Consider the following 22342-nt stretch of genomic DNA (forward strand, 5'->3'; position numbering starts at 1 on the left):
TGTGTCTCATAGGCTAAACTAGCTGCTGATGGAAAAACTGCATTTATCTGCTTGCATAGGGTCCAGTGCTGCCCTACAGATGGGAATGAATTAATGAACAAAAGGAAGTTGACATAGTTGATTGTCTATAAAGAAAGGTTGCCTACACTGGAAGTCCTTGACTCTTGTGTCCACAATTAGGACTGGTATTGCCACTGTTAAGTCTGTATGGTCATAAAGCAAGATGTCACGTGACCACAACTATTTACAATGCAACCCTCTCCCTGCCTCCCCAGGAAGTCATTATTAACCAATTGTTAGTTGTTAAGTGAGTACTCACCCCAATCCAAGCCATTCTGGGTTTGGTCACCTCCAGCCCTGAGTTTCAACAAGTTAAGGAAGTGCCTCCAACACACACACACACACACCCCAGGCCACCTATCTCCCCTCCCATCCATACCCTTCCGAACACCCTGTACTCTGACCCGCAGAGCAGAAAGCAGCCCCAGAACTACACAGCTGCTTGCCATTTCCCAGGAAGCCTCAGCCACCCCAGCAAGCATTCATTTGCCCAGCTGCTAACTTACAAAATGCATCCAACGTGATCACAATTCAGAGGCTTGACAGCCCCACCCGCACTTATGATCACAGGGGTGCTTCAGCTCCCAGCCACCTAACTCGCCCATCTCTGGGCCAGCTTGCATTCCACTGCCTCTGCCAGCCCTGGGCTTCCCTATTACACTCCACTAGCCTTACACTCCACTCATCCTATTGCTTTGACTTCCACAACCTCGCAAGAAACCTGCATGCAATTTGAACTAGGCCATGAGGATGGCCTCAGGAAGAAAGGTTGGTATGCCCAGTAACTACTTTTGTGGAGGGCTAGGCTAGATGTGCCTCGTCAAGTAGCAAGAAGACAGCAAAGGTTAGCTGGGGGTTGCAGAGCATGGGGCTGGCTGAGTGCAAGGCTGCCAAAAAGGCAGAGATGGGGGGAGTTGAACAGGAGGCAGTTTCTTACCAAGGCTTGGAGATGGAAGGGACCAAGCTGGGAATGAGTTCTCACCTAACATCTGGTGAGATTTGGCTAACAGTGGTGACAGAGACTACCGGCATAGCCATCACTAAGTAATGTGGTCATATGACATTGCAGTGAATGATCGCATTGCTTAACAATGGAAATTCCAGTCCCACTTATCATAGCAACCTGAGGACTAGCTGTATTCAAGTTATGTAATATATCAGTCATTTGTATCTCTGCTTTACAACATTCTTCTATAGATTTATGATTGTCTCCTCCAGTGTGTTGATTTTCAAATAAATTCACTTTTTTCTCATGTTAACAAATAATTTAGAAATGGAATTATAAAAATAACAGATTTGAGTTAAATTCAGTAATTACTTGTTAGAGAAGATGTCACCTCTGAATTGCATGAAACAAACTTCAGAGTGTTGGGTATTGTTTAAGGGCATTTTTGTTTAAAAAAAAAACAAAGAAACATTTATGAGTCTCTAGAATGAATAAATTTATTGTCTTTACAAAAAATTGTCTAAAAATATGGGGATACAAAGAAACAAGGTATTTGCAGTCAGATGTCTGGTGATCAACAGCCAGTTTGAATAAGAAATATCCAAATGCACAAAAACAAAAGCTTTGTAACATATGTTAAAGCTTTTAACCAAAGAAAAATATTGTTTCAAGCATGTTGCAAGAGTTCAAGATTCTGTAGTTAACACTGATTCATTCTTATCACTGGAGATTGATAATACCACTTGTAATAGGAGATGCAGCATGATATGATCAAAAATCAATACACTGAATCATCGTTATAGGCAAATTATATATGAAACATTGTCTTAGTACTGCAGTGTCTAAGGCACTTTCTGTAAATGTCAATTCTTAGCTAGGACAAAAACAATACTAGCTAAATGCATTTCACCCAAGTGAAAGCTGAAAATGGGGAGAGGGTAGCTCCACTGGTGTGTTCATTTACAGGCAGTGTCCCTTTGCTACCTCTAGCAAATATATACCGATGGGAACCAAGAAAGCTGGCAAGAACTTCAGCTAGCACTCCTATCCCCAGCCTTTCAGGAAGAAAACAGTTGCTTCTGGGAGGTGTCATTCAACTTCCATGCTGAGGCTTTCCAACTTATATGGAATATTACTTCAGAAACAGAATCATCAGCATCCTATCCAGATCAACCGACTATTCATGATGTCCGGAGCAGGAAGACATCAGATTGCCAAAGTGGGAAAATGCCCGTTAAGTAGAACAAGCAGCTGGCTAGTTATAGTGTGAACTAAAGCTCCTTCAGGACATTTTCAAAGTCAGGTGACCTTGGGTCAGCCACAAGGTCTTGCAAATAAGTAGGGAAGAGAAAACCCACAGAAAGGGAGTGCCACTGCTAGGTAGCTATGCATGCATAGCAAAAAGGCATAGGCAGCTGCCAGAGTTTCTGCCTGGGACAGAGGGCAGACCCGCTTATCATTCAGTGCCTTAGAAAAATGGCTTTACAATGGATAAGTTGAAACAAAAAGCACTGAACAGAGATATTTTAATACATATAAGTAGTGGTACCTATATCCAAAAGTTTACAATATGGCAAAGCCAGACAGCAATAATGCTTTGACTGACCTGCAATACATGACCTAATGCTATGCCAGTTTTGCCTACGGCAGATCTAGCTGGCCACAAAGCAATTTGGTGGCCAGTTAAGTTCTCCTTTCAAACGTATGGAAAGAAGTCGCACTGTGGGGAATGTTGGCAGTTTAACATAGCGGGGACACTCTACTCGGTTTGGGCAGCTTGAGGTTCATTGATATCACTCCCCTTACTCTCTGCGTCATCGTCTGAAAGTTCCAGTGAAGCTCCTTCAATGTGCAGTTGGCGCCTTCCAGATCGGCTGGAGGAAAAGGTGATCGGGCCGCCTCTCCTGCAAGAGGATACAGTAAGTTACTGCCGCAACACAAAGTCCCCCCCCTCTTTTTTTAAAGGAGAAAAGCTCTGAAAAACTGCTGTAAAAATTGACCATACACTAAGCCAGTGGTGGCAAACCTATGGCACAGGTGCCAGAGGCAGCACCCAGAGCCCTCTCTGTGGGCACGCGTGCCGTCGCCCCAGTCCTAGGCCTTCCGCTGGGTTTTATAAAACCTTTTCGCTTTAAGCCTCCGCCGCCATGTGCAAAAAAAAAAAAAAAAGGTTCAATCAGTCAATTTCAACTTCTCGTGGGAAAAAAAAGATCTTGCAAAGTTGGAATTGATTGATTGAACTTTTTAGTCCCACCCAGTCTGCCGTTACCACTGCGGCCATGCCCACCCAATTGGCCATACCCAGCCAATGGGCCACACCCACCCAGCACTCGACGATGCATAAGTGGGTTTTGGGTTGCAGTTTGGGCACTCCGTCTCTAAAAGGTTCGCCATCACTGCGCTAAGCTCTCCTCAGCATAGATCGACCCTCTCCCCCAACTAGTTTTGTTATTAATCACAACCGTGTGCTCCTACATAAAGATCACAGCACTAGGGTAAGATGGAGCTAAAGCTACAAAATCTTCATCTGTGCTTATAAATAGCCAAGGACGTGTTATGTCACTTGGTGAGCAGCTAACGTCCAGCATATGGAACAACACAAGCTAATTAACAAAACTTTGGAAGCATGACACCCCCTTCTCATGAATGAAGGCGAATATACGTGTCCAAGGATAATGCTGCAGGATCCAATCTGGGTTGGTCTTCCGAGCTTCTGGTTTACTAACTAGCTATTTTAAGTCAAGTATTGAGAGAGGGGAGCAACTGGAAATGAGGATTAACCTAGCCTTTTGCGGCCATTCATTTCTGATTCATCTTTTTCTGAAGTTACACAGTGGTATACACCCAAACTCCTCTGCTCTTTCTTTTGCGTAACTCACCTTAGTCTATTCTTCAGAGTGCTGACCTCTCGGTTAAGGCCTTCGTTGGCTTCAGTAGCATCATCTAATTCACGCTGAAGTTTACGACGTGATGCATTAGCACGTGTGGCTTCCTCCTCTGCTTCTTCTAGCTGGCGCTTGAGCTGTTTCATCCTAGTGTTAGCTTTCTCCATCTAGAGAAGATCACCAAAACAAGGGATTAATGAATCACCGAATAATGTTCCACTACTTGTCATGCCATTTAACCAACTAAGTGGCCTGAACTCTTCAAGATTAGGAACTTTTTGATCTGTAATTTTCATGTCATGTTTTTAGGGATTTAAAGTGACTATTCTGATGACACGGGCTGGTCATTTAGTAATGGCAGGAAAAGTTACCTCCATTTCAGGTAATGTTTGGGAGGAGCTGCATATCAATTTGATACATTTCACTGTAATATCCACCTATAGCCAGATGGAAAAACATTCTGGTGTCTAACCTAGCTCCTTCACTTTTCAATAAAACTTACTAACAAGACTCTTGCTTCTGATAGAATTGGCTGCCAAGAATTTGACGCTAGCTTTCCTGCAATTTTTGTGGAAGAACCAAACTAAAAAAGTTATAGCCATGCATGCTTTTCCATGCACTATTACAAACAAACCAAACTCCATTTCTTTTCCAAATTCTCACTCCTGATCTGTGTTAGATCCATATGAATCAGGCCATTTCCACAGTTCTGGATCAGATGGCCTCAGGCCATGCCTTTAAAAGGTGCTTCAAATATAGCTTACTAAATATCTTTTTGCATAACGAGCAATGAAATGTAAGCTTTTTAGTAGCTATGGTTCTAAGCAGAGCAGGCAGCATCTGACCTGTTCCTTGTATTGGTCTGCATGTCGGCGTTCATCTTCCACCTGCATAAATACTTCCTTCAGCTTCTTCTCTGTGCGGCGTACTAGCTTATTGGCCGCTGCCCTCTCCCTAAATAAATTAACGAAAGCAGAAATAACACTTTTAAGAGTAATTAAGTTATCGGATTTCATGGCTATCCACAGAAAAGGTTTATGCTTAAATAATCCTTAAATATGAAAACAATAAATCTTATCTTTGGAGGGGGGGGAAGGGGTTGTGCAACTTTTTTGACCACAGGTATCTAATTATGCAGTCTCCTCTTATTTAATATTGATCTTTTCACTTTTCTACAAATACAGGTAGTCCCCGAGTTACGATTTAATGACCACAGCACTGAAAAAATGACTTATGACCATTTTTCATACTTACAACCATTGTAGCATCCCCCAGGATCACGTGATCAAAATTTGGATGCTTGGCAACTGTCACGTGATCCCCTTTTGCGACCTCCTGACAAGCAAAGTCAATGGAGAAGCAAGATACACCTAACAGTGTTATTAAATTAACAACTGCAGGGATTCACTTAAAAACTGTCTCACATAGCAACAGAAATTTTGGGCTCAATTGGGATCGTAAGTCGAGGACTACCTGTATTAATAAAGTTATATGGAAAAGCTTAAAAGAAGTCAGGATCAAAGTAACCCTTATATCAAACACCTATGTTCCCTGTTGGAAATTTGTTTTTAATTAATTTGTGGGAAGAGGAAGAAATCAGTGTTGATAGATAAAAGTATCTTCACAATTATGTCCCTCTGAAGTGAGAAAGAAAACAGCATGGAAGGACTTGTTCTAAGAAGATAATACATTTAAAAAAAAACTCATTGGTTTCCTATTTTAAGCAAAGAGGAGATAAAATCCACAATATATATTTCCACAAAAATAAAGGAACAAAAGTGATTTTAAGACTCTCAAAATTCTAATCCCATCATCAAAACTTTGACAACGTATCTGGTGAATCATCTAGCTTACTTAAAAAGGTGTTGAGCAGTAGAACCACATATATTTGTCCTAATCTGAACAAGTTACTTACTACAAATCATAGTTCCTTCTTCTGAAAGCACCCCTTTTTTGTAAACACTACTTACTTTGCCTCCTGCTCCAGCTGTTCTTCCAGTTGCCCAATCTTTGCTTCTAGTGCTGAAATGGTTGCCTTGAACTTGGATTTGACTGAGCCTTCCAACTCCTGAAGCTTAGCTTTCAACTCTTTGTTGTGCCGTTCTAACTGCTGGCGAGCATTCTCGCTCTTCTGGGCGGCGCTCCGCTCGGCAGCCAGCTCGGAATTCAACGTGTCGATCTTTAGGAAGACAGGCACAGTTATTTAGATATTATTGGCCCTTAACTGGAGAAACAAACAAGATGTTCGACCAAGACTTGCAACCAAAGAGAGCACCTGTAGAGTGGTTTTGCGGAAACGGTCATTGAGGAGCTCCATGTTGCTTTGCTCTTCCTCCAGTTCCTCTTCCAGTTGTGCGATTCGGGCTTCCAAGCGACGCTTCTCATCAAGCAAGGCAGACCTATAGAGACATGGAAGCAATAGAAGGAACTACACATTTAAGTCAGGAATTATCCCACTATAATCAATTCCTACACCGCAACAGGTATCAACATACATCATTTAGGGTCTGCGGTTGGTGAAATGTTCATCTAAGTCAACTTACTTTCCAGAGGCACTGTTGGCAATTTCATCAGCCAGCTCATCTCTCTCTTGCTCTGCATGTCGTCTGCCTCGTTCTGAAGCTGCAAGTTCCTGAAAAGATAGTTATTTGCATCTCAGAAACCTTGGCAAGAAAGGGCATTTTCAGGCATTTGATAGAGAGCTACCGTAGTATACTCAATAGCTCAAAATCCAATATAATTACTGACATAAGTGCACTCTTCTCCAGTGCTTAACTATCACAAACATCCTGTACAACTGGGGACTAGTTCCTTGAAAAATGATCCAATGTATTTTAACATGTATTATTATAATTCAACAGACTTTCTGCATGTTCCAAATTTTAAATATTCTTGTCTGAATTGTAGAAATATGTTCCTTTCCCCCCCCCCCCCAGAATTCTATCTTACAGAATAGGTACTCTAAGAATTGGCAATTTTTCCAGAATGAAGCACTTAACTTCATACCTCTTGAAGTTGAAGAATTTCTGCTTCGAGACCTTTGAGCTTCTTTTCATTTTCCTTTGACTGAGCAAAAATTTCATCTCGAGATGCGCGAGCCTCTTCTAGTTCACGTTGATAATCTTTCATTTGAGCCTGGAAGGTTTAAAAAAAAAAGGGTTTTCCCCCTGAATCTTGAGAAGCTAACTACATTGCCTCAGTCTAATCTATAACACCCAGAGTATAGTATCTATTATTATCACAAAGTATATTCACCTAATTTTTCCCTTTTATTAAAGAAAGATTGATAAATTCTGCAGAGAACATATTCATACATTTAGAGACGAGCTCCCTTGTCTTTTCAGATTTTAAGAGTTGCTTTGTTCACCTGAAGTTTGCGCAACTGCCTGATGGCTTCATCGCGGGCCTTATTTGCTGCCTCAATCTGAGCTTCCAAATCTTTCAAATCTGCTTCCATTTTCTTCTTGGATGCCACAGCCAAAGCCCGCTGCTTTCTTTCATCTTCCAATTCTGCTTCCAGTTCCCGGACCTACAAAATTAAGGACACATGGTAAGATAAAATTTCTGAATTCAAGATTAACCATTAGTTGAAATCAATTAAAATGAAGGATGAAGTTCCAGAAATATATCCCTGAACTTAACTGTGCAATTAAATATCAATTGTAAGTTCCTTGATGCTCTGTAAGAAACTGTATAAAAGGGTGGGGGGAAATAACATTTTAGGAATCTATATTACTTTTTAAGGAAAATAGCCTGCCAAAATAAAAACTTATTAAAATTGTATTTAAGCAAAACTATCAGCCATAATTGTTAACTTCATACTGAGGTCAATATAGCATGTTTGTTCATGATACACCTGCTTCCAAATTAAGACAATGAGGCCTTGTATCATCCTATTCATTCTTCAAAGAAAAACTAAATTTATGATCAATTATGCAAAAAACAAAACCCCTAGTCAAGCAATGATAATGGCTTAATAACATAACTGCAGTTAAAGTTTCTGAACTGTTTTGAGCCTATGAATGTAAAGGCATTGTTAAGGGCTATTCTAATTTCTCAGAATCAGAAGCTGAGGGGTCTAATCCATCAAATTGTTAACCTTAAGAACCAAAAGGCAATCAACTACTTGAGCTTGTGTACCTTGTGTACCTAGCCCAGGGGTCTTCAAACTCGGCCCTTTTATGACTCATGACTTCAACTCCCAGAATTCCTCAGCCAGCATGCCTGGCTGAGGAATTCTGGGAGTTGAAGTCCATGAGTCATAAAAGGACCAAGTTTGAAGACCCCTGGGCTTAGCCTTTTGAAGAGCAAGGATGACAGTGGTCCTAAATGATCCATGCCTGTGGCTGGGCTACTTAAGAACAGCTGCCAGAGAATGGACATCTGCTGGAAACAGTTCACCAACATTAGGCCTGTATTGTTGTATCCCTGCTTCATTCTCTGCTCCTAGCTGCTAAGCAATACTATCTAAGCTGACTTACAGTATTATTGGTGAATTCCTAAACTATTGCTGACCATGCCTGCCTTTCTTCTCTTTTCCTAAACCCCCACTACCCTTTCTTGCCCCATAGCTCGTCTCCTTTGGAATAACTGCATTGGATTCTGTGCTGCTGTACATGCTGCACCCAGCTAACACGGGCAACTTCCCATATATATTGCCTAAGATGCAACTCAACAATAAATTGAATATAACTCACTTTGTTCTATTTCTCAGGCTAGAACAGGATAGCTATGGCCAACACACTGTTTATTCAATTCAGTTCTGACTTGCTCAGAAAAAGAGTGCAGGTAGTATAAAGATTAAGGTTGATAAAAGGACTCTCAAGGCTACTTGCAGATGCCTGGACATTCTGAGGCTGAATAGAACACACCCACCTATTTCTGCGATGCAAAACTTCATACAGACTATAGAATCTATAGAATCTATATAGATATACAGAATCTCTAACTTATTTATTACTTTTCTGGACTATATTTCAAATTAGGGGTGTTCACATATAGCACTCAAACATATGCTAGATACCATGCTTCTAAGTGCCTCACAAGAATATCTTCTGCCAGATACCGTGCTTCTAAGTGCCTCACAAGATACACTCCCTTTGATTCTTCCATGGAACTTCTTTGGCATTAAAAGGGATTTGTCATACATCTGGCTGGGGAGCACATTTCACTTCAGAGATAGGCAAAATATTGTTGGCAAGCATCTCAAAAATGTATGCCCGCAGCTCTCTTAGAGATATCTCACTGTGTCACTGAAATTCATGTTTTAAGACCTATAATATGTGGCATATGTATGACACTCTCTTCTTCTTTTTAGGATGTTTTTTTTCTGGGTGTCTGATTTTTATAAAGAATGTTATGAGTTCTTTATTTTCTAGATCAAAACAATATAGCTTTTGAGCAGTTGCCAGCAGAAACTCTGTAGCAGAATGTGACTTGTAGATGAAACAGGAATCTCCACTTGTTTTACAAATTTAACTAAAATGAACATGTATTCATGAATTCATATTAAATTGTATGCATCTTAATTCACTTCAGATATAGATAACATGCTATATGATGCATTAAAGAAGATCTAGCAAATGTGTATATATCTGGTAGGATTTGAATGAAAACAGATTGTCACAAGCATCTAACAAGTATACATACAATATGAATGCATATAAAAAAATCAAGATTATATGCCATGCCATCCGTTCCATCTCATAGAATTTCTGATATAAATAGTTGCTCTCTCAGAAAGACTTTTGTAAAGGTGTCTCATCAAAATTGATTTCATGGACATTTATAATTATCAGAATTTCTAGTCAGTTAAGATTTAAGACAAATTAAGATATGCAACCATTTGTTTTTCTTCAAAAGTGGATAAAATAACAGGTGAACTGCGAAAGTTTGGAATCTGGAGGTTTTAATTATTGCTTGTTCAAAGGAATGGACTAATGATACGTATACATGGGAAACATGACTGAATACAAATGTTAAACTACATGTTGGTAACAGGGGAACTTTTGCTTCTAAAAATTAGTAGATAAAAGACAATTTTAAGTTTAACAAAACCCTAGTGATGATTCAACAAATCAGAAGGGTTCATATGGTTCACCTGAGCCTCCGATCAACACCAAATTTATACTTTACTACTTAAAGCCTTACTTGTTTTACTAAGAGTCTCTTCTTCTCCTCATTCTGCTCATCCCTTGCTTGAAGATCCCTCTCAAACTGTGCTTTCATGGCTTGCATGTTCACTTCCAGGCGCAGTTTGGCATCTTCGGTGGCTTGCAGCTCATCCTCTAGTTCTTCTAACTGTGTTCGCATTTCTTCCACTTGCTGCTCCAATGTACGCTTGGATTTTTCCAACTCATGAACCTACAAAGTAAAACATATCCACCTTTGACATTACCTTGATAATGGCAACAGAATCGATGCAAACGAGAGAGAAAATCCTACAAATCCTACTCCTAACAATTACAAATTGCATAAGTTTACTCGGGATGAAATGCAACGCAGCTACTAAATCACACACACAAATGCTTTACAATGGTCCCTGTTGCATTTCTCGGCCTTCAGGGAGCACACACACACAAAACACTCACATGGAAAAGAATCTGGCGGCTCTATGAATAAAGTGAAAGACAAAAAATGTCAAATGCACACATGTGCTTAACATCAAGACAAACACTTCGGCTGTAAGCAGTTTACAATGCAGGTGGTTATTGACACCCGTTCAGACACCTTTTATTTTCAACACTTCAAACTCCAGATTCACATATGCTATTAAAGTAATTTCCCCCTCCCCCAAAGCTTCAATATTATTTCTAATACTGCAAACCATAATTAGACAACTCACATTTTTGCCGACATCATCTTTGGAGCTCATCAGGTCCTCCATTTCTGTTCTGAGTTGCTTGTTTTGTCTCTCAAACTCTTCCTTAGCCTCCAGAGCCTCCTCCAGGGCTCGTGCCAGAGACAGTGCTTTGGTCTCTTTTTCTCGTGCCTCAGCTTCAGCACGGTCCCTTTCTTCCGCATAACGAGCAGATATATTCTTTTCTTCTGCCAGCATCTATTGATTCCAATAGGCCAAACATGAAAATTTGAAATACTTAACATATAGTCTTAATCCCATGGAAATCCAAGCTGTGGTAGTAGGTTGGTATTTTGGCTTTCAGCTGCACTAAGTCCTTTGCTTTGAGGCATCCACGCACAGAGTGGCACCTATTCTCAATCCACCATAATGGTCAAAGTTATCTCTGCTTTTATGAACAAAATATATCCATACTTCACAGGTGGATAATGAAAAGTACCCACCCTGGTAGATAGGTACATTACAGAAGTACACTTTTCATATTTGCAAATATGAAAAGCTGATCAGGAAATAATGAATTGTCACTTGTAACCTCCAGAAGAAAGCAACAAAATTTAAATAGTAGCATACCTGATCAAATTTCTTCTGCTTCTTCTCCAGGTTGGAAACAATTTGACGTTGATGATCAAGGTCCACCATTAAGTCGTCCAGTTCTTGTTGAAGGCGGTTTTTGGTTTTTTCCAACTTATCAAATGCCAATGCTTTTTCTTCTAAACGTTGGGTGAGAATTTCCATGTCCTTCAACAGTTTCTTCTTATTCTCCTCCAGCCCTTCAATAGTTCCTAGGTCATCATCAACCTTCTTTTTGGCATCAGCTAACTACAATACAAAAAATTTTAAATAATTTTTTTAAATAAAATTGGTAAACTAACTTTATGGCTGCAGAATACAGTCTAATTCACCCTAAGTGGTTGGTCCAGTAATCCATACCAAACCTCTACTACTAAACAGAAAACAAGAAAGTGTCTAGACTAGAATCATTCCTTTTAATATATAACTTTTCAAGAGGTGGAAAGATATATTTCAAAAGTCTATTTTCTTGATGTGATAAAGTACTCAAACATTCAGGTCCTTAAAGAACGTCTCAAATGATACAGATATACACACATTAGCTAAAATAGCATAGTCCCAAATTTACATTCAAATATATACTACATTACTGATGAGACAAGCTTTACTTCCCAAGGAAAGTTGCTCTATTTTTTGTTATCAACTGATAACCTTCAGCCAGGGTTCAACTTTATTATCCTGTGAAAATTCAAAAAGTAATTTGCCAACCCTATCAAAAGTTTACAGATGATTTGTGATTACTACTATATTGGAAAATAGTAAGAAACTACTAGGGAAAAGCAATTGCAATTTCAACTACTCTCACATAAGCCCAGGTCAGAATGAAACGCTATACAAAATGATACCTATGGTTTTGCCTGTCATGGCTTCTCACCTGAGACTGCAGAGTTATTACATGCTTTTCCAAAATCTTCCTTGCTTCTTCCTCTTCTTCCTGCTGCTCTTGCAGATTGTTCTTCTCTTCTTCCAACTGCCGAATCCTGCTACTCAAATTCAGTTTCTGGCGTGTCTCTTCTTGCAACAGTTCCTGTTACAGAAATAAAAATTGTACACACGTTTTACCACTTGGTCTGAAATAAGTTTGAACTTAGTCCACTACATCTATTTTTTCAATAGGATATTTGTTTGCTGTGAAGAGATCTTAAGCTGAGCAAGCACAGTTCATCCTGGTTGACCTAAAGACATTAAGTCATTCTACTATAATTTGATAATGATACATCATGCCAGATCTTAAAGCAGTTAATTAAAAGCTAGTACTAAATTTAGAAAGGTCAACTTGTCAAATAGAAAATGCCTCAGACATCAAGTTATTGTGAACAAACAATATGGTATTAATATGTTTAATAGTAGTAATCCCAGAAAAGATGAAAGAGCATCTTAAAATCAGCAAAATTGGTTACAATTTCACAGCGCAGCATCGGTGAATTAGCCATTATTATTACTTATTATTAGCCAAAGATTAAAAAACCTCAAAAGCAGGTTGAAAGTGTGAGCATAAAAGCGTCATACCAATCTCATGACACAAAGGAGCTTTTAGGTATCAGGAATTTTGTGATCAAATTATTGCAAAAAAACCCAAGGGGGGAACTTTTCCATGTGTACATTAGAAACATTATCCACTCCTCTTAAAAAAAGAGAGATAACAACCAGTAATTTCTTCCCTAGAATTTAAACTAAAATTAAGTAAGGTATTAATGTTAAGAAACCACCCAAATAGCAAAAGATTAATGAAAACCATGTTGGCAGACAAATCTGTGATGAAAACTATTGATCAAATGGAAGAAATTAACATGAAGCTAATTTATAAACATATATTTAGATACCTTGAAGATCTATTAAGGTATCCAAGGATAAAATATAAGTATTTTAAACACTACATCCCAAAATTGTAGATATACCTGGGTATCTTGTAGCTGAGAGTCTAAATTTGCAGCATCTTTGGCAAATTTTATGCCTTTTTTCTCTGCTTCTTCCAAGAGACTTGAAACATTGTCCAGTTCATTCTGAAATTCAAAGAATCTAGATATCACACCAATATTTAGCATGTAAGGATGAGTATTTTTTTTTAGAGATGTAAACAAAAACTCAAGATATCCACAGTAGTGTTATGGGGCTTTAACGAGATTTTGAAAATGCTGGCTATTGCTATTTAGTAATTTCTATAGTTATTTATATGGGACTCAACTTGAGAAAAAAGGAATGTTTGCAATTTTCAGTTTTTTCCCATGGTGTTTCTCAGTATTTAAATTCGCTGCATTGTTTTGACCCTTAAAAGAAGGACCAACAGATCTTTTTATGCTGCTATTTTATAATTATCCATTTGAAGGTACCCACTTTTTAAGCACATTTGCTTCAGATTCTGCAAGGTTTTCCATTCATAATTCACCACAAAATAGAATATTTTAATTATTCATATCATATTTAGAATGGAAGTATTCCAATTTAATTACAATAAACTGGATTTGACTGGTACACAGTATTGTAAGTACCTTCTGCATAACTGCTATTCATATATTCTATGAAGGTTACAGCTTCAAGCTTAGATTGGCAATGATTTTTCAAAAAAGAAAATCATACTAGGAAAAAATAATGTATTCCTTTGATATATTTATAGAAAAACCTAAAGGTTTTACAGAATTTTTTTTAAGTTCTCCTCCTATTGTTAGCTCATCAGTTATACGGATTTGTGTCTGCAGAGTTTCTTGCAATCATGACTTAATTCTGCAATATTTTTATTGGTACTATATTTGCTAATAAGAGTATATGATTAAAAGAGAACGCACCATTTGGGATAAATGCTATTCACAAAAGAGCACAATTAGCACTATTTATACATATTTTTAAATACTCCTTTATTTTAAAAGCCTGTACAAACAATCTCTATATCAAAAATGGTGTGTATTTTACACACATATTTTTATAATGTTAAAGTCAGATAACTGTATCAGCAGAATGCAACATTATTCTCACTCTAATTTATTGAAATGCTTTCTCAAAACTCCATTGCTGTTTATTTAGTGCAGGAAAGAAGCAGATTATGGCATATATTGAGAATATGGTCTACTATGGTGCTATTCCCAGTGTTAGAATCAAAGGATTTTGTTTGGCACTTCATTTGCTTTCAAGTTTCAAGAACCCTACTAAAAAAAAAAACACATTTTGAAGCCAAAAATCTGCATTAACTCTCCAATATTCCCAATGCAAAACTGTCACTAGCAGCCTGCATTCCCTTAATTCTGAAACTGCCACTTCAAATAAAACACTGTCATTTAAAATATATATGCAGTAATCAAACAAAATGATTTCAGAAGAATATGCACAGCAACATATTTTCCAATGAACTTTTAATAAGTTATTACATTATACCAGGGGTAAGCAACCTTGGCTCTTTTATGACTCGTGGACTTCAACTCCCAGAATTCCTGAGCCAGCCATGCTGGCTCAGGAATTCTGGGAGTTGAAGTCTACGAGTCATAAAAGAGCCAAGGTTGCCTACCCCTGCATTATACCAAAGAGTTGCAAATTTAAATCTTTACCTGAAGTTTGTTTGCTTTTTCTGCCAGTTCTGTCCTCAGCCTCTCTCCTTCTGTGACTTTGGCCTGCAGTTCCTGTACCAGACCATCTAGCTTCTTCCTCTTGTGTTCTGCCTCAGATCTAACCTGCTGCAAAACTTTCACCTCACAGGCCAGCTCTTTGTTATCTGTTTCCAAACACTGTTTGTTCTTTTCAAGATTTGCTTTGAACTAAAGAAGCAAGAAAGCCAGTTTAGTGCATTTCATCAGAGCTAATATCAGAAACATAATACGGCAACTAAACTACAACAAATTGCATTCAAAATGCCATATATTAAACTTTCACATATTCCGTTCTTGCATCTGTCACGGTTTTAGCTCTTTTTACGTATAGATTAAATAAGTTTTATGGGGCATTGCAACTTAAGTATAAATCTGTGCTAAGAAATGTCAGCAGAAAATTGTTAGTGCTTCAGGAGTTTTGAAATTTAAAATAGTTTTATGATTAAAGCTAGCACAATATAACACTTATAACAATATCCTAGAGTTTGAAAAGTTTGAAAACTATAGTGCAGCTTTTTCTCAATTAAGAAGTGCACCTAGACAGTTTAAATGTACTATATTCCGTATACTGTATATATTGTATTTTGAGTGTTTCACATTCCAAAAGATGTGAGGGGAAAAAAGTATATTTCAATTTAATATGATAAATCATGTGTTTCATTATTTTCTACTTTTCTTACATAAAAAAATCTATTTTAATAAGTTTCTAATTCAGAGTCTCTGGAGACTTCACTGGAAGCTTTCATGGGCTGAATGTAGCCCTGAGGCTTCCAGTTGTGCATCTCCAGTAATATATCTGATCAAAATTAGTTGTTGTTCACAATGACTATAAATCATTATTCAAATACAGGGTAGATTACAAAAAACTTTCCTTCAGATATATAATTTAGAGGCACAGTACAGGCTGCAAATAAATATGGAGGTCTATGGTGAAAAGTCATTTTGAAAGATTAATTGTAACTAGAAAAGTTTCAAATTTGAACTATTTCAAATTCAAAAGTGTCTGAAATACAATTTATGTTTAAAATTCAGAATTTTGAAAGTGCTTTTAAAACAAGAAGCAATCAAAGCAGTCTGCTTTGAACACAAAATGGGTCCTTCAAACTTGAAATGGCTTGAGTTTGAAGCACTCTGCTTACAGCTAGTTTTAAATTATGCTCTTTTTATACTGATGCCCTGTTTTGCTTCAGTAGATTTTCACACCTACATAAGATTCATGGGGATTTTCCCATTCATATGAACTTCCTCATGCTTAAGTGAATGTTCCACTCACTCTTTTGGCCTGTTCAAGCTGTTCTGAAAGCTCTTCCAAGGCTGTCGCATGCCTTTGTCTAATATCCTGAATTTGGGCTTCATGGTTCTTTGTTTCTTCCTCAAGGGCTTTCTTCAGTTCAGCAACTTCCTGCTCACGCTTTGTCCTAAGAGGCAGCCAGCAAGACAAAATTAGCTTTCAGCTTTCTATCATTTTTAAATGGAAAATAAAAATATAAACCACAGTAACATTCTGAATTAATACTAGAAAGAATCCAGTTTGGAAAAAAATATCTAGGTTTGGCTGTTTCACTATATTCCCTTCCCCAAGAGTTTCATTATAAGGGAGACACTTTTAAATACAATGTACCGTACTCATATTTTTCATTAATTTGAAGATACGTTTATCAGAAGTAAGGTATGAAGCAATCTAATTTTACTACAGATTAATGTTTTCAGCAATTTTTCTTCAACATGAATATTTTTAGACAAATGTAAACTAGTAATGCCGCTTTGATTAAGTGTAAATTTTAAGCAGTTTTTGCTTTGATTCCAATTTTCAAGAGGAAGCTAAAATTTTCAGTTTACCAAGACAGAACGTTGCTTGTTTTGGAAAATCCACTGCATCTCTCTTCACTAACCTGAGCTCTTGCTGAGCTGCAGTAGTATCCAAGGTGTCTTCCAACTCTGTCTTCAGTGCTTCTAACTCCTCACTCAGGTCTCTCTTCTGCTTCTCTGCCTTATTGCGGGAAGCCTTTTCTGATTCAAGGTCCTCTTGCAGCTCTGCAATTTGGGCTTGCAATTCTCGGATTAGTTTGAGTGCATTGTTTTTTTGCATCACTTCTTCATCCCCTCTGAAAGCAACACAGAGTTTAAAGATCACAGGGAAGTAAAGTGTGAAGTGAGTACAAAAAAGCTATCCTTGAAGTAGTGAGTGAGAAGAAACGTTCTAGGTATCCATGTTTTCACAAAAGTATTAGTTAGGATTGGTGATATGGGTGAAATCAAATCATCTTAACCTGGAATAATTTGTCACAGCACAATTGCCCAATCAATAATGAGTAACTAACAAATTAAAACAATTACACAATTAGCATAGTTGGATATACAATAGTAGACACCAGAAGACTCCTTTGTAAATTACAGAGTCTAGAATTATAGTCCTCAAAGCCCAATATCCTAAAGGCTGCAATAATTCTAAACACATCCAACATTTCAAAACAGTATTTCTGTTGTTTATATATTTAACATCTGCCATGCCTTGGTTATTTTTTCATGTAGCAATTTTATTTGAAACATATGTTGATATGATGCATCTGCTCCAAGAACAGTTCAATAATAGACTCACAAACTACATGGAAAAAGCATAATAATTAAAAATGAAGACAGATGATCTATGACATGTGCTTTGATTTCTATCATACCAGATATTGATTCAAGCCATAAGGATTCTGGTTTCAAGCTTCCAAAATAGCAAGATATGATAAAAGCAGAGTAACTTAAATAATTTTACTAAGAAAAATCCCAACTTCCTAGATTTTCAAAATTAGAATTATTCATAAGAGTGAAATGAAAGGGCTGCAGGAACTCTCTAGAACACTGTACCTTAATGACAGCTAATTGACAGCTGTTCCTTTTCCCAATTTTTTTAAAAGAGGAGGGAGCTGGAAAAGGCACAGGAAAAAAAGATGCTCCAGAAGATTCAGTTATAGGGTACAAGATTTAAGGGACTAGTAGGGGAAAGGGAAAGCAGAATATCCATTTAAATGGGATTTAACAAACCTCTTCTGCCCAATCCAACCCAACCAGAAGCAGCCCCACTAAAATTGAGCAATCGATTTCTCCCCCTAGATGGAAACACGCAGACCCACAACCTTCCCCTCAAAAACAAAACATGCAGACACCTAGCAAGGAAACAACTTCAAATATCCCTAAAAAAGTCACCTCAAACATCCCTAAAAAAGTCACATCAACAAACACACCAGAGATAAACAGAAAAGCACCCCAGACTGCAGCCCCCACAAAAAGAAGGCAAGTGTTGATAATAGGGAGAGTCTATCCTCAAAGGAACGGAATCATCCATCTGCAGACCGGACATACAATCCAGGGAGGTGTGTTGTCTCCCTACAGCAAAAATCAAAGATGTGGCTGAGAACCTAACCAAAATAATTAGGCCTACTGATTATTACCCCTTCCTCCTCCACATTGGGACCTGAGTACAATAGTGAGTGACTACAAACAACTAGGCAATAAAGTTAAGAAGCTAGGAGCACAAGTAGTGTTCTCATCCGTACTCCCAACAAAAGGCCAACAGCCATTGAGGGAAAAAAGAATTCTAGAAATAAACCACTGGCTAAAAGGGTTGGTGTCACCAAGAAAACTTTGGTTTCCTGGATCACAGACTGCATTTCCTTTGCAAAGGACTCTTGGCAAGTGATGGGCTGTACCTCACGAAAACAGGAAAAAATGTACTCAGAAAAAGACTGGCCCAACTCATCAGGAGGGCTTTAAACTAAAACTGAGGGGGAAGGGTGATCAATGTTCAGAATCTCTAGAACCCAAAACTAATCATAAATCCCAAAAAAACAAATCAAACAATGAGTGGGCAGAGATGAAAAAAAAAGAAAAACGCAAACAACATTCAGGAGGTGCAGGAAACATACCCATGCACAGGCACAAAAGCCTTAAATGCTTATATACAAATGCTCAAAGCTTGGAGAACAAACAGGGCGAACTAGAAGCAATAGTACACGAGGGAGGATATGACATAGTTAGTATTATAGAAACCTGGTGGGACAAAACCCATGAATAGAATGGACTGATGGATGGATACAAATTGTTCAAAAGAAACAGGTCTACAAAAAGAGGAGAGGGAGATGCACTATATGTAAAAGAACACTACATATCTACAGAAATACACATGATCAAAGATAAAATCTCTCCAGAATGTATGTGGGTCAATATAAAAGAGAAAAAAGTGACATTATCATAGGTGTATATTACAGGCCACCCAGCCAATTAAAAGAAGTAGATGAACTCTTTGTATCTAGGAAGCATACAATAGTGATGGGAGACTTCAACTATCCAGATATCAACTGGGAAGACAAACTCTGCAGCGAGCGGGAGATCAAACAGAATCCTAACCAACCTAGCTGACAACTTTGTCATCCAAAAGGTGGAGGAGGGAACTAGATATAAAGCCATACTGGACTTAATTCTAACTAATAGAAAAGAAGTGATAGAGGGAGTTGAAGTTGCTGGAACCTTGGGCGAAAGTGACCATGTCATACTGGAATTTAATATAACACAAACACTAGCAATAGAAAACAATCCAACCAGTGTCTTGAACTTCAAAAGAGCCGACTTTAACAAACTCAGAGAGAACCTAGGAAAGATCCCATGAATGAAAATCCTAAAGCGGAAAACAACCCAAGAAACGTGCGATCATAAAAGCCCAGACCAGCACAATACTACTGAAAAAGAAAAACAAGAAATTCAAGAAGAAACCAGCATGGCTGCATAAAGATCTCTCTTTCAAAATGAAAGACAAAAAGGACAAATACAAAAAAATGGAAAGAGGGGCACATAACTAAGGCCGATTATCAGCAGACAGCCAGAATATGCAAAGATGAAGTCAGGAAAGCAAAGGCTCAGAATGAACAAAGACTTGCAATAGAAATTATGGATAATAAAAAAAGTTTCTTCCAACATATTAACAACAAGAAAAAAGTCAAGGAAACTGTAGGTCCACTAAAGAGAGAAGATGGCAAGGAAATAACAGGCAACAGAGAGAAAGCAGAGCTGCTTAACTCATACTTTACATCAGTCTTCACACAAAAAGAAACCTTAGCCCAACATACCAAAAAAACCACTGCAAAAGACAAATTAGAAACAAAAATTAAAATAAGCAAGAAAATGGTACGAGAACACCTATCCGACCTTGACGAATATAAATCACTGGGGCCTGACAGATTACATCCTAGAGTTCTGAAGGAGCTGGCAGATGTTATCTCAGAACCACTGCACCACATCTTTAAAAAATCCTGGAGCACAGGTGAAGTACCTGAGGATTGGAAAAGGGCTGATGTGGTTCCCATCTTCAAGAAAGGGAGAAAAAAAAACAGACCTAGGAAACTACAGACCAATTAGTTTAACATCAATACCTGCGAAGATCCTAGAAAAGATAATCAAAGACCAGCAAAATACTGTGGACATAGCATACTTAAGACTTCAGTAAGACATTTGATAAAGTAGACCACAACCTACTCCTTGGTATGCTAGAAAAAGGTGGAATAGATAACATCACCACCAGATGGATCTATAGCTGGCTGGCAAACCAAAATCAATGAGTAGTCATCAACAGCACTACATCCACATGGAGAGAAGTAAGCAGTGGGGTACCACAAGGCCCAGTACTCTTCAATATCTTCATCAATGACTTAGATGAGGGAATTGAAGGGGAACTCATCAAATTTGCAGATGACACCAAACTGGCAGGAGTAGCCAACACCCCAGAAGACAAACTAAGGATCCAAAAAGATCTTGACAACTTGAACAATGGGCCCTATCTAACAAAATGAGTTTCAATGTGGAGAAAAGCACATTTTACACTTAGGCAGGAAAAATCAAGGTACAAGTACAGATTGGGCAAGACCTGGCTTAAAAACAGTAATTGTGAGAGGGACCTTGGAGTCCTGGTGGATGATCACTTAACCATGAGCCAGCAGTGTGCAGCAGCAGCCAAAAAAGCTAATACAATCCTGGGTTATATAAACAGAGGTATAGAATCAAGATCATGCGAGGTATTAGTACCACTTTATAAAACCATAGTAAGACCACACCTGGAATACTGCGGCCAATTTTGGTCACCATATCACACAAAAAGATGTTGAGAGTTTGGAAAAAATTCAGAGAAGAGCAACTAAGATGATCAAAGGCCTGGAGACTAAAACATATGAAGAACGGCTGCAGGACTTGGGTTTGGCTAGTCTAAAAAAAAGAAGAAATAGGGGAGACACGATAGCAGTATTCTAGTATTTGAGGGGCTGCCATAAAGAAGAGGGGGTCACGTTATTCACCAAAGCAACAGAGGGCAAGATAAGAAACAAGAATTGGAAACTGATCAAAGAGAGAAGCAACCTGGAATTAAGGAGAAACTTCCTGACAGTGAGGACAATTAACCAGTGGAATAGCTTGCTCCCAGAAATCGTGGGCACTCCATTACTGGAGATTTTTAAAAAGAGGCTAGACAGTTACTATCTAGACATGTCTGAGATGGTATAGGTTCTCCTGCTTGAGCAGGGGGCTGGACTAGAAGTCCTCCAAAGTCCCTTCCAGCTCTATTCTATTCTATTTTATTCTATTCTATTCTATTCTATTCTATTCTAATTCTATTCTAATTCTATTCTATTCTAGGCATGTTCATTTTATGTATTTTACATCTTTGAAATAAATGCTGAAAGTAAGAGGAATGCAGGTAACGAAATATTCAGAAATCTTAATCATGTCATCTAATACTGTTGAAATAATCAGCAAAGTTGTACAGGTAGTCCTCAACTTATGACCATAACTGGAATTGGAATTTCCATCATTAAGTGAATGACACAATTGTTAAGCAATTATGCATTGGGTGGTTTTTGCTGGGAATTGGCAAAGAAAGTCACAAAGCTGGATTACATGACTGTTGGAGACTGCAACTGTGATAAGTGTGAGCTGGTTGCCAAAAACCCAAATTGCAAACATGGGACAAGGGTCCTGCAACACTCATAAGTGTGAGTGTAGGTCATAAGTCACTTTTTCCAAGACCATAGTAACTTTGAACTCTCATCAAAAGAAGGGTCATGTATTGAGAAGTAACTATATGTAATGGAATTTTATTTATTTTATTTTATTTTACCTGGCAAGGGCAGCCTGCAGTTCTTCCTCTTTCTTGGCAAGTTGGATTTTTAATTCCTCTATTTGGGCCTGCAGTTCTGCAATTTGGTCTTGTAAATCAGTGGTTTCTCCATCAAGCTTCCTTTTTGCTTTTTCTAGCTCTTGGCGAGTCTTTTCTTCTTTTTTCAAGCGCTCTTTAAAGAAACAATAATGATATGGAGGATTTATTTACTAGATGTATATCCTGCTACAATCATAAAAGGTTCTTGATGGCATGCAACAGTAAACAAAACACAATATATCAAGAAGAAAAAATATTATA

General features: G+C 38.1%; 1 protein-coding gene across 3 annotated transcripts in view; it reads right to left on the reverse strand.

Moving 5' to 3' along the window:
• Nucleotides 1-1492: 1492 nt before the first annotated feature.
• MYH10 (myosin heavy chain 10) overlaps nt 1493-22342 on the reverse strand; it is an 86977-nt gene continuing 66127 nt past the window's right edge. For all 3 annotated transcript variants that reach the window (XM_015821708.1, XM_015821706.1, XM_015821704.1), the window contains 17 exons: nt 22043-22214; nt 16788-17000; nt 16169-16313; nt 14857-15063; nt 13219-13323; nt 12195-12347; nt 11321-11569; nt 10736-10948; nt 10042-10254; nt 7259-7420; nt 6898-7026; nt 6435-6523; nt 6167-6290; nt 5862-6070; nt 4737-4845; nt 3886-4058; nt 1493-2910 (listed from right to left, as the gene is read on the reverse strand). In XM_015821708.1, coding sequence (XP_015677194.1) covers nt 2766-2910; nt 3886-4058; nt 4737-4845; nt 5862-6070; nt 6167-6290; nt 6435-6523; nt 6898-7026; nt 7259-7420; nt 10042-10254; nt 10736-10948; nt 11321-11569; nt 12195-12347; nt 13219-13323; nt 14857-15063; nt 16169-16313; nt 16788-17000; nt 22043-22214 — 2810 coding nt within the window. In that variant the 3' untranslated portion in view covers nt 1493-2765. The remainder of the gene's footprint in view (nt 2911-3885; nt 4059-4736; nt 4846-5861; nt 6071-6166; nt 6291-6434; nt 6524-6897; nt 7027-7258; nt 7421-10041; nt 10255-10735; nt 10949-11320; nt 11570-12194; nt 12348-13218; nt 13324-14856; nt 15064-16168; nt 16314-16787; nt 17001-22042; nt 22215-22342) is intronic.

Source organism: Protobothrops mucrosquamatus, unplaced genomic scaffold, assembly GCF_001527695.2.
Source record: "Protobothrops mucrosquamatus isolate PMUCROS unplaced genomic scaffold, P.Mucros_1.0 scaffold1384, whole genome shotgun sequence".
Taxonomy (NCBI): domain Eukaryota; kingdom Metazoa; phylum Chordata; class Lepidosauria; order Squamata; family Viperidae; genus Protobothrops; species Protobothrops mucrosquamatus.